Below are 12555 nucleotides of genomic sequence, written 5' to 3' on the forward strand. Positions count from 1 at the left end.
CCTCAAAAACTGACGCGCCCAACTTCGCAAACTCGCGCCAGTTACGTTCGTCGAACTTGGCGCTCGCTTTGTCTCTGACGCGTGCCAATCATCCCCCAGACTCTTTCCACCCCCCTGGACGAGCAAATAAAATACTCCGACGACGTTTCGACTGCCAGGACATTTCGCTGAAACGATCGTTTCTCCAAAAGAGGATCGTCCAAAGTAAAAAAATTGCAACTCGACGCGACGACCAACGAAACGTACGGATTTGTATTAAAACGATTAATCGGGGGCGTCTTTCAATTTCCTCCCCGGGGTTTCGGAGGACGCGGGGTCTCGTAACGAACGTTAAAAGACCGCGCGAATAGAAATAAATTTCCTAGGGGCGAATAAAATTCGCGCCAGCGCGAAAATATGGGGACAGAACGGAACAGATGGATGAAACGGGAACAGGTCGGCGACGGGAGGGGGCGGGGGCCTCTGTTTCGCAATATTTCGGCAACGGGTGTGGCGCATCGAAAACTCTCCTCTTTTTTTTTTTTGTTTTTTTCTCCACTATGTTTCCATTTATTTTGTATATGACAGCAGTACGATCTGCTCCGTCTCTCTTGTAACAAGAAAAAAAAAAAAAAATTAATACTTTCTCTTTGTCGTTATACTGCCTAGTATCGCTGTATAATTACAACTCGACACGCTTTCGATATATGAAAAAAGAAAAAGTAGAATTAATGAAACACGCTGTACGTTATTTTTTTGTGTTTTTTTTTTTTTGTTGTTTTGTTTGTTTAAGTCACACAGTTCGGAACGAGCGATCCATGCTCGATCCGCGCATTTTAAGATCTCTCTGCCCTTAAGTTACGCTGGCCGCAGCCTTTAGTCTTAAGTAACGATTTCAAAATGTTTACAACTAGGATCTCTCCGTTTTTCTCCGCGCTTTTCCGTTTCGTATCGTTCCGTTTCGCGCTCGATCGACGCCGAACGATTGCTCGAAGGATTGTTCTCGTTTCGTTCTACGTTTGATTCGCTGGGGTCGCGATAAGCGCGTAAAAGACAGCGTCGAACGGACTACGCCGTGGATCTTAATTCTAGAGATAATAGCGTTAAAACGCTACCAGTCGCGAACGCTTGTTCCTGGATAAAAGGTTCTACGGCTACCGTTGTATTGTCGGCGATATTAAAGCACTATTTCACGCTTCGGTCGCGGTAAAGCTTAATTAATCGAGGCCTGCTTTCGGTCGCGTCCCGAGGCGATTAAGTACACTGTTGAAACCACGCGATCGATAGTGTTCGTAGGAAAAGATCGACGGGATCAGGGTTGCACGCCGATCGATCAATTAATCGACTGTGGGACGGGGTTTAGATTTTGATCATGATCGACGCGTTCGTCGCGAGATGTTTTCCGACAAAGCAAATAGATCGCGAAGCTAATAAAAGGGCGGCGTGGAACGCACAGCGAACGATTAAATCGATGCAAAGATTACTTCCTCGCGAACGAACGCGTTAACGTCAGTCGATTACCGAAATTAAAGCTGAATTATTCGTTAATCGCTCGCGACCGTCCGTGATTAATCCTCGGTAGGCGAAACTGGGTCATTATTTATCCGTCGCCCGAAGCGCAATTAAAAATTTAATGACCAATTCCGCTAAGTACTCGCGCTAGGAATTATTCTGCAACTCTAATATTAATTTACCTTTGGAAACGTGTTCTTAGAACGATTTCAAGCGTCGGGGAATTTACGATTATCAATTCCAAATTTTCCCGGACGCGGGGGGGAAGAAACGGTCGACTCGAAACGGAGAATAGGTCAAGAGAAACGAATTGTTCGCGAAATTTTCCGGAATCTTATCGCTAAATATATGAAGTGAAGGCGGAGATGGGCAAAATTCTCGTCCGCTTGCGAAATTTCGAACAAGAACCACCGATTAAAAATAAACGATCCGAACTACCGAATAGAATAAATCATCGTACGAAAGCTTTGGCCGGGACAAAATTCTGCCCACCTCGAAGCGAAGGCACAAGTTCGGGGAAAGAAATCCGTCCACCGGGACACTTCCGTTCTCCCCGGAGCGTGCAAGACTCTCCTTCCGTTTTACAATTTCGTCGCCTCGTCGTGCCCCCGTTGATCGCGCAATTATTAAGGCACATGGATCCGCGATCTTCGCGAGAAGCGGCGTAAGGCGAGTTGAGGGCGTCTATCGTCGGAAGAAACACTCGTGCATCATTCATGGGGCCATTGTTGGACGACGCTACGTCGTCATGGGGGACACCTGTCGCCGTTCGCGCGTCTTATCCCGGATCGATCCCCTCCATTTTTCACGATTCCAAAACCCTCGACACGTGCTAGGCACTCTTACGTATCGTCGATCCACCAAAAAAAATGTTCATTTGCAAATCAAATTCAGCTCGCGTGAGGCTCGAAGCGAAGCAGTAAATTTCATTCCGTGATTAACGAGCTACCGTTAAATTTCTGCAATTTGCAATGGCTCGAGAGAGCTTACAGAGAAGCTCGATCCGCGAAAGGGTGAATTTCGAGTGGAAATCGTTGCGGGAAATAGTAGAGTGGAGCGATGGACATTACAGAAAACGACGTGTTTCGTCGTTTGCAGTGGTAGGATTGTTACGTAAGGGAGAAACGACAGAATTTGCAGCCTCGTGGGAAGTAGAAACCGGGGGGTTACGAAGTGCCCAAGGGGCTGATTACATTGGAATCCTGTCCACTTCTTTCGTGACTCGTTAATAAAGTCCTCGAAGAAATTCGTTTCTGGAAATTTCTGGTTTCTTGTACAGTCCCGTTCACGTGACCCCCGTACGCGCATCGAGGTTCTCGATTTTACTCCATCGCGGCCTCCTGAAGAGCGTGCAGATGAGCGTAGAGCCCGTCAGCGGCTATTAGATCGTCGTGGGTGCCCATCTCCGCGACGGTTCCCTTCTCCAGCACGCAGATCACGTCCGCGTTCCTTATAGTGGCCAGACGATGCGCTATGGTGATGCACGTTCTGCCCTCCATGGCCTTGTCCAGGGCCGCTTGCACGACCTGCGCGACAAACAACGTGCAAAATCAACTTAAATACCTTGTTTCTTGCTAAAACGATGGAGAAGTTACACGACTACGTTCAAACGAGAAGGGATACCGATCAAATTCATTTACAAACCCAGCACGAAGGCTTGGAAAATTATTTTACGCTTCCACGAAGAGGCTTCGTCTCGTTGGAGATTACCGGATCCCGTTTATCGTGAGTATCTTAAATACTTTCGCTGCTGTCGAAAATATTGCAAAATTACTGACAAGAAACATCTGGGTTTGTAGAGCAGCCAAAAATAAAGGTATCTCGTTCAGTTGCAAAGACGATGGGATTTCAGTAATTTTTCAACTGTCCTGTTAAGGATACGATCAGACGACCGAAACTTTGGAGTATCCCATCCCTTAAGAGGTCGTAACTGGCCAAAGTGTCAATGCTTTGGTTACGACACCCAGGCATGCATCAGCCGCTACGAATAATTTACGAACCGTCGAATATATTGCTCGCGCCACGAATGTGTCGACCCTGAGTTACCACCGCCGCAGAAAAGAACGATTCTCATTTCGTTTCGCCCTAGAAACCTGCAAAGTTTCGCGACGATCGAGGGAAAGGGCGATTCGCAGATGTTGCTTGTAAAATGAAGTTGCGAGGCGAGTTGCCCCGGATACCATGTGTCTTAGATTGCGTGGCGTTGCGGGGGTGGAACGAGTTCCGCGACTCGTAATATTACGACGTTGAAGCAACCCCGAAGACGAAGAAATATAGCCTCGTTTCGGAGGTAATTGAATTGATAATAGATTTTAGCGTTCCGTGTGTTTCGAAAACGTTTCGAACCAGCAAAATCGTGACTGAAACCACCCCCTGATTCTATATGTAGTCATATTTGAGTTTCAACAAAATACCTGATATTGATTTTGCGTGGAACGACCCGAACGCGTTTCTCTATTGGGAAACAAAGCTGGACCAGGATCAACAAAGAGGACAACAACGCGGGGGATCGTAAGCAACTACGGAGCAATAATTGCCGTCAATTTCGCTCAGTGGACGAACCGTTTCCCGCCAGGGAACAACGATTGAATACTAGCAAAGCCGAGTATTTCCGATTGCTACCATAGATAATACTATTGCACTGCACTCTGTCTGCCAGCGATTCGAAAGGACCACTGCAGCTGGGATAATCTTCAATCTGTGACGTACATTTCGACGCTGACACTATGACATCCACGTCTCGAAACGGAATTCTATCTCGTCTGTTATTATTTCAACACCGAGGGTTTCTTTCGTATCGTATCGTTACCGGAAATTAAAATTAATGCTATTGGATACGAGCGTGTACTGTCGTTTAAGAATCAGGTTCAAATTTAATATAACTCGATCCCTCGATCGTAAGCGTAATTTTAGACAAACAGGAGGAACGAGTATAATTACGCGTAACGCGATGCATTATCGCGGACCGCGCAGAATCTTGATTCGACCGCGCAAACATATGAATTTTAATTTAAAAAAATTACCATATAAAGTACGTTCCATTGCGTAATACACTACGGGCCAATGTCGCGTATCTTTTTTCGTCGGCTTCGGGTCCCGCGCGTTTTTTTGCCCCTGTTTTCCATTAAAATCCATCAGGACCCATTAATATTCATCAAGCCGACCCACTCATAACAGTACCGTCAATTTACACTGCGCCCCGTTGTTATTCGCTACGCAGTGTTCCTGATATTCATCGGTCGGCGTCAACAAAATATTTCGACGCGTCCATCGTTCACCGTACCAGGATAGAAAATGGGAATTCCAATAACTGCCTCGAGATCGTAGGTTCGAACGAAAGAAACCGAAAGATAAATTTCATTTTGAGAGAACAGATAAGCGTGAATAGCGTTATCGCAAATAATATATTGGAATAAAAATTGATTTGGGAACTAAGAAACTCGATACTGGATGTTAACATGGTACTGTAGGACAAAGTACTTCGACTTGACGACTCCAGGATTGAATTATTAATATCAAAACATCGAGTCTACGTTCTACGAAAGCATCGAGGAGGTAGATCTATTCAAGCCTGGGGATGTTTCTCAACCTCAGGGACAAATGGTCCGGTTTCGTACAAGCTAGGCACGAGACATGACGTAAACAAATATTGCAACACAGCATTCAAGCTTAGTCTAATCGAACTAGAGTTAAAACAAAATCGGAACGGCGAACGATAATTTTTGAAGAATTAGCAAAACTGTCGCGTTTAAATCGCCACCCATTGGCCCGACCCGCGTATGGCTTTTTGCGAACATAGTAGGTGACAAACCGTGGCTGGTACGACACAACAATGGCACGTACCAAGCTAGAACGCGGCCGCTTTTGTCTCGAATTCCTTCCACTTCTCGCGAGGCTGACCATTTTTGTTTTTCTCCGTCCTTTACTTTGTCGCGAAAAAAGCCAACGTTTCCGCGTTCCGCGTGCATTATGTCGCACGTCCGTTCCGAGAAAGCTCCCTCCCCGCCCCTTCTCGCGACGTTTTCCTTCCTCGCGGAAGCCTCGATCGAGGTCGTTCCCCATCGAAACGACGGGATCGCGTGAATTATGAAACAACCGACGGAGAGTAACAGGTGCTTCGTTGTTTCCTTAACGCGATCCTGGAGGATCCTAGGGCTTACCTTCTCGCTCTGAGTGTCAAGCGCAGATGTGGCTTCGTCCAGGAGCAGGATACGGGGATTCCTGACCAAAGCTCGCGCTATCGCTATTCTCTGCTTCTGCCCTCCGGACAGCTGCGTACCCTTAGATCCTAACCTAGTATCGTACCCCTGCAACAACAATCATCCCCGCCACTTTAATTCAGGAATTCAATTCTTGAAACACTTTTTACACCCTTGAGATTTGAGTCCTCCAGTGTCAGAAATGACCAAAGTCAACATGTTCTTTAAATAGAGGAGAATGAATGAAAAATGACCGAACCCTCCCATTTTTTAATTCGACAGACTTTAAGAAAAAGGAGCTTTCAACACCTTACCGTGCCATTTAGCTGGACGAAATCCAGGCCCAAACGATAGGCGTCAACGCGCGGTAAACAGACCAGACTGATACTAAACTGCTTCGTAACAGAGGTTATAAGAATCGCGATCGACTTGTGGCGCACCGATAGGAACTAAAACTCAACGACGATCGTGATTTGCTGTCCGCGAGCTCATGATGTTTACGTTTGGGCCAAAATCTTCGTCACGAGTGAGACTCGTTAAAGTAAGGGGAGGGGTTCAGGGTTGTAAGTGTTTGTTGGTGGCAATTCGAGACCAGTAGATATATTAATTTTTGGAGTATCATAATTGTCGAATGGTACTCACTAGTGGTAGAGAGCTGACGAAACTGTGGATGTTCGACTTCTTGGCGGCTTCTATGACCTCGTCCATCGGCACTTTCCGGAAGTTGTCGCCGTACATGATATTCTCCGCGATCGTCCTGTCGAACAGGACAGGCTCCTGGCCGACCACGCCGAGTTGACAACGGAGATTACGCAAGGAGACCGAGGAGATGTCTCGACGGTCCATCGTCACGGTGCCGGAGATCGGATCGTACAGCCGTTGAAGCAGCTGTATGCAAGTGGACTTACCGCATCCGCTTTGACCCACCAACGCGACCATCTGTCCGGGCTTTACTATTAGATTCAGACCCTGCAGAATCGGCATCTCCTGCCGCGTCGGATAGTGGAACTCCACTTTTGAGAATTGAATCAGACCGTCCGCTTTCTGAAACCAACGTCGTTCGCCGCTCTAAATCCTCCCATTCTTTTCGAGCATCGAACACAAATCTTTCGTAAAGCTATAAAAATGTTACGATCCACGGAAAAGGTACCCAATTTATAAAGTAAATTTTGCATTTAATTATCCTGCGATCCTACTGAATCCGCGGATTCCAAAAAAACGTCCAATCGGACCGATTTCAAAGTCGATGTCGCGGCTCGTAAATTTCGTTACGCCACGCGCGTAACAATTGCGGCGATAAGTTGGCCCGGACAAAGTGGTCGTTTTTAAAAATGAAATTTTATCGACCGGCTCTCCGATGACAGTAACGGGGAAAATCGTTAATCGAATGAACGACATATATTTGGTTCGTAAACCGCGATACACGTAGCGTTTCGAGCGTTTGCGCAGCGAATTGGAAACGTCGTTCGCTCGTATCACTTCATTAAACGCTTTGGAATTCTGGAGGGGTCGTGTACTCCTGATCAAACACAGCTTCCCGGTTTTGAACGTAATTAACGCGTGTTGCCTGAGGCTTTGCTGTCAGAACGTCGTAAATTCGATAGTTTGCTAAATAGTCGTTATGTAACGCTCGAGGAACGTGCGATTTCTGCCAAGTTCAACAACCTCGCTATTAACGTCTGACGTTCTCGTTAGTCCTGCGATTAACAACGTCTAGGTGTAAAAAAAAAATTCAAATTCTTATTACAAAAAATTGGAAACTAATCTTTCGGACAATGTCTGGAATTTATCGGAGCACAAGTTCAAATTGCAATCTCCGATCGGTGAGGTTTGCTTACCCAGTCCAGATCTTTGTCCTCCGATCCCGGCGGCGAGGTGATTTCCGGCACCCTGTCCAGCAGCTGGAATATCCTTCCGGCGGAAATCTTGGCCGTGTTGAAATTTGGCGCGAAGGCTAACGCCTGGCCCAACATCCAGGACCCGAAGATGAGAGCCTCGGACACCTTGATGACGTTCTGGTAGCTGAGACCCTCGGTGGCCACCAGGGCCCCGCCGTAATACAAACTGAGAGCGTAGCCGAAGAACGGCGTGGTCTGACCGCACGAGAACACCAATCCCCTGAGTCTGTTCCTGATCCTGGTCGCCTTGGCCACGTGTTCCAACTCCACGCAGTAACGTTTCAAGAACGCCTCCTCCTTGCCCAAGCTGGCCACCGTTCTTATGTTGGATATCGCCTCGATGGCGATCCTCGTCGCCGCCTCCATCTTCTTCTTCTCTTGCAAGCCCTGTCCGCTCATCACCCTCGCTTCGAAGAACACCGCGCCGAGCACCAGAGGTATCGAGACCACGGAGACCAGCGTCATCTTCCAAGTGTAGTACATGGACAACCCGATGCCGAGGACCAGCGTCGACAATGCTTGAAGAATCGCCCCGATCCGCGTTCCCGTCGCGCCCTGGACAGCACCTGCGTCGGAGGACAGCCTGGCGCACAGGGCGCCCACGCTGTTGGTGTCCTCGTCGTACCAGCCCATCTCCTGCCTCAACATCGCGGAGAACGTCATGCTCCTGAGCCTGGTGGTCATTCGAACGCCGGCCAAACCGAACATGTACATCTGCAGGAAGGTCCCCACGCCCGTCACCACGCCCACCACCAGGAACAGGATCGAGAAATTGACCGTCTCGCGGCGAACCTCGTCCTCGTCCTGGAGACCCAGCACGTAGTACACCTCGCCGAAGAGGACGGCAAACGCGGGGAACGACGCGCCCACCATCGCCGCGGCCAGGCAACCTGAAACGCCGGAATTTTACGCTGAAACAGTGGATGGTGCTTGGAATTCGAGAGTTCGATCGTCGGGAAATAGCTGGTCGATCTCTAACTACGGGGAGCAGTTGGTTTTTGTTTATCGACCGTCGACGAAACGACGGGGACAAGTGTGCTCGAGTAATGGCGTACGGGCGGACGATTCAATTGCTCTGTTATGCGCCGTGCTAACCGATTAAATTGAAAGGCCATTCCGGCTTGTTGAGCCCGAATATCCTCATCATCGGCACGTCGTACGCCTTCTCGTGCTCCTCCAGTTGATTCATCGAGCTCTCCGACGCGCCCGCCAGGGATAACCGATGAGAATGCATCGACAGCGTGGAGAACTGTCGCTTCAATGGCGGCGGTTTCTGCTTCGGTATAGCCGCCGTCACCGTCTTGGCAGCCGACGCTGTCGCTTTCGCTGTTTCGATGAGAAGAAAATCTTGTTAATTCACCACTAAGGAATCGTACTAAACTATGGTTTGATAACCACCGTTCCAAACTTGGAATTTGCAGTGGGAGATACTCAACAAATGAACCTCGAAATGTTTTTTGGCTCAAAGACAGTGGAATATGGTCCACAATTACCTCTAGCAGTGGCACTTGCGTCGGCGGAAACCAGTCCATAATAGTGGTTCCCGAGAGCGAGTAGCTCCTCGTGAGTTCCCTGCTCGACCACCTGTCCTTCCTTTATAAACACTATCCGGTCGGCGTTGGTGATGGTGGAGAGTCGGTGAGTGACGACGATGGTCGTTCTGCCCTTGGAGGCCGCGTCCAGGGCCCTTTGCACGGTCGCCTCGCTGTGGAGATCCAACGCGGAAGTGGCCTCGTCGAGGAGAAGTATCGCCGGCCGTCTGACCAAGGCACGCGCGATGGCGATTCTCTGCTTCTGCCCTCCGGACAGCTGCGATCCTCTCTCTCCCACGGGACTGTCGTAACCCTGGAACAAGAGCTCTTCGCGATGACTCCTTGCACCCGTTGCGACGTTTAATTAAGCAGAGATTTTCCTTACTCTAGCAATTTTTATTTAACTGAGATTCTTGGAGACAACGATCGATCTCCGGGGATTTTGACAAACGCAAAAGTTGGTAGGGTTATTGCTGTCTAATTAAGGAAAAAGACTATTTAACCAGTTAACTGTGTCGCTGTTAAAATATTGCATCAAAAAGATAGGTTTATTTTATGAAACTCGTCATGACAGAAAATCCTGGCACTTCTCCATGACGAGTATACTCGTCAAACACAGTTAACCGGTTAAGTATCGAACAAAGACGATTGTATTTGATTTATGGACAATATCGCGATCGTGCTCGAGGAGCGGAAACGATGGACCAAAGGCGAAATCGAGTCTGAATTTACGGGGAACGACCGTACGGAGAGGCTCCTCTCCCGCTCGCGGTTGCATTTGTTGATAATTATCGGAACGGAGCCCATTCCATTTGCTCGTTCGATTGCCACGCACGGAAGAGGCCATCGAGGCCGCTGTAGTTTCAAATAACGATTATTCAATTAATCCAGACAGTTCGGATTTAATGAATTTAGCACCAGGAGGACGCTTCGCCCAGATCCGGGTAACGTCGTTTAAGGGAACTTTGACTTCTCGCGCAAGAAAAGAAGCTCGGAAGTTCGAAGCACCGATTCCCCCGGTTGCGTAATACGCTCGATCGTAGAATATTAATGCCTCCGCTTCCAGCGACTGTAAATGCAAGGAGTTTGAAAATTGGTTCATCTGGAACCGGACGTCGATGAAAGCTAACAGTCGTGTCTCGATCGAGCGACGATATTTTCCAAGCCGTTTATCACCGTGGCCAGTCGTTCTGGCGTCCATCTAATTTGAATAATAATTAATAGATTCGTCCAGTCGTCGTTCGATCAGCGTAGCCAGGGACGCGCGAATAACCAAAACGTCCGAATAAAATTTCACGAGCTCGCGCGATCGCCAACGTTGCGTGAACCGAACCGTCCGCCATTCCCCCCATAAACTTTGGCCTGTCTGGTTCGCCTGTTTCCCCTAAACGCGAACAGAGAGGACGAACACCGAGTATCGATACTCGTCTAGCCGATAATTCGGTAATAAACGCCTGATCGTTGACGCAGCCATAATCGTGGATACTGTTATTTGCTCGCGGCGGGTTTAACGGGCTGTTTTATCGCCTGTTTGCGAGCGTGTATCGCGGATCGGCGGTCGCACCTGAGACTATTGTTAACACGTTGCCATCGAACGGTCTCCGATGGCCGGCGCTCATCCGGCCGTACGTCCGGGAAGATTGAATAATTACGGAGCAAATTGAACAAGACAGCGACCAGGTCTAAGTACACGATACACAACTCGCGTTACGTCGGCGAAGCTATTAACCCTTTGACTGGGGAACACTCGGAAGCGTGACATTCTCCGTGAGCTGGCAGCCAAACGCTATAGCCAATCCGAATCCCCGGTCTTCCGGGGGGACTCGAAACTTCACAGATTGCGAAGATTCGAATCGCTTCCAGCATTATTCGAATCCCCGGACTCGGAGATCGTCCGGTTCGAAAGTTTCGACTCCCTCTCGGTTCGAAGAAACTTTTAACGAGACTGGACCGAGATTGGAGTCCGGATTTTCAGATGGATTCGGTAAATTATACCGAAGGGGATCTGTATCTTGATCGACGGGTTTATTAACGCGTTCATTGCCGATTCCAGTCCGGGTACGAAGAAGCTCGAGCTCCGCTCTGGCGTCTTTACGAGACGGCGAATATATTCGAAAATTTCAACGTCGAAAACGATCGAGATTAAAATCCAAAGCGAATTCACGGTACCATGGTTTTAATTAGACGGCCCTTCGCGACGGCTGGCCAGGACTCTGGCGTCCAACGACACGGAAAAAGAAACACGGACGGGAAAAACCTTCGAAGCGTATTAAACGCGTACGTCAGCGGTGTGCCTGTTCCCGTGAAAAGTGACCAAATCAATCGGGGACGCGTCCGTCGCGGCGGAAAGGATGGAAACTAAAATTCCGCTCGCAAACCGACAAACGCGAACGGAATAAAAGAGAAGGTTCGGGCACTCACCTCGGGCAGCTTGCTGATGAAGTCGTGAGCGTTCGCCTCCTTCGCTGCTTTGATCATCTCCTCCTCGGTAACGCTGTCATTTCCGTACCGGATATTCTCTCGTATCGTTGTGTCAAAGAGCACCGGCTCCTGGCCGACCACGCCTATGTGCGAACGCAGCCATTGAACGTTCAGCTTCGATATGTCCACGCCATCCAGCAGCACCTGCGAAACGCGAACAGCATTTCCTGAAAATCGTCATCGACTCTCACGCGGGGAGGGGGGCTCCTTAAATATTCCAAGGTCTTTTCTCTACTGCAGAACCATAGAAAAATGGTGGCCGGTCGTTTGCCAAATATTATTGAAAAAATATCCGATAGATTGCTCGCGAGGGTCAGCAACGACGCGGAAAACGTAAACGCGTTTCGAAATCAGTATGCCGAATATATGGCGTAATATTTTCGGGGGAACTGCGACGGATGCAGAACGCGAGAACCGTAAAACTTTTACTGGCGAGAAAACTCCGAAGGCGGCGCGGCGTTCTCGCGAGAAACGCTTCAAACTTGTTCCGTAAAATTCGCGTAACCGGGCCCCGAGTACAGATGTAATAACGGGAACGTTCGCGTCCGGGGATATTGTTAACCCCGCGAGCGATAAATAATTCCACGGTTCCACGGGGCCGTGCTTCGTTGCGATTTAATCGGCGGGAAAGAAGGAACGACAAACTTCCGCGCCTCGTTGCTCCGTAAATTTCGCAGCTGGGACAGAGTTTCGCGACTGTCTCGGAAAACTGGACCGAGCGTTTAAGGAACGATGCTTCTCCAGGATACGACTGGGCAATTTTCGCGGACAAAAACGTCGGTTATTAACCCGGTGACCGTCGCGTAACGTCTGTGCAAAGACGCGGCGCGCTCCTGCGTCCCGATAAATTATACCAGCCTGGACGAACCGACAAGAAACTCGAACCGAGCACCAGGACGGTAAATCCACCGACACTGGAACGTCTCGCGGTCCTGGGAACTCGAAACTAGCTTC

General features: G+C 48.9%; 1 protein-coding gene across 8 annotated transcripts in view; it reads right to left on the reverse strand.

Moving 5' to 3' along the window:
- Positions 1-716: 716 nt before the first annotated feature.
- The window catches only part of Mdr49 (Multi drug resistance 49), a 66708-nt gene continuing 54869 nt past the window's right edge, over positions 717-12555 (reverse strand). For 7 of the 8 annotated variants that reach the window (XM_076763956.1, XM_076763954.1, XM_076763960.1 and 4 more), the window contains 7 exons: positions 11542-11745; positions 9082-9433; positions 8684-8914; positions 7529-8478; positions 6333-6734; positions 5652-5798; positions 717-3017 (listed from right to left, as the gene is read on the reverse strand). In XM_076763956.1, the coding sequence (XP_076620071.1) occupies positions 2814-3017; positions 5652-5798; positions 6333-6734; positions 7529-8478; positions 8684-8914; positions 9082-9433; positions 11542-11745 (2490 nt within the window). In that variant the 3' untranslated portion in view covers positions 717-2813. The remainder of the gene's footprint in view (positions 3018-5651; positions 5799-6332; positions 6735-7528; positions 8479-8683; positions 8915-9081; positions 9434-11541; positions 11746-12555) is intronic. The other variant, XM_076763958.1, reaches the window with a different exon arrangement.

The sequence above is a fragment of the Colletes latitarsis genome, chromosome 4 (assembly GCF_051014445.1).
Source record: "Colletes latitarsis isolate SP2378_abdomen chromosome 4, iyColLati1, whole genome shotgun sequence".
Taxonomy (NCBI): domain Eukaryota; kingdom Metazoa; phylum Arthropoda; class Insecta; order Hymenoptera; family Colletidae; genus Colletes; species Colletes latitarsis.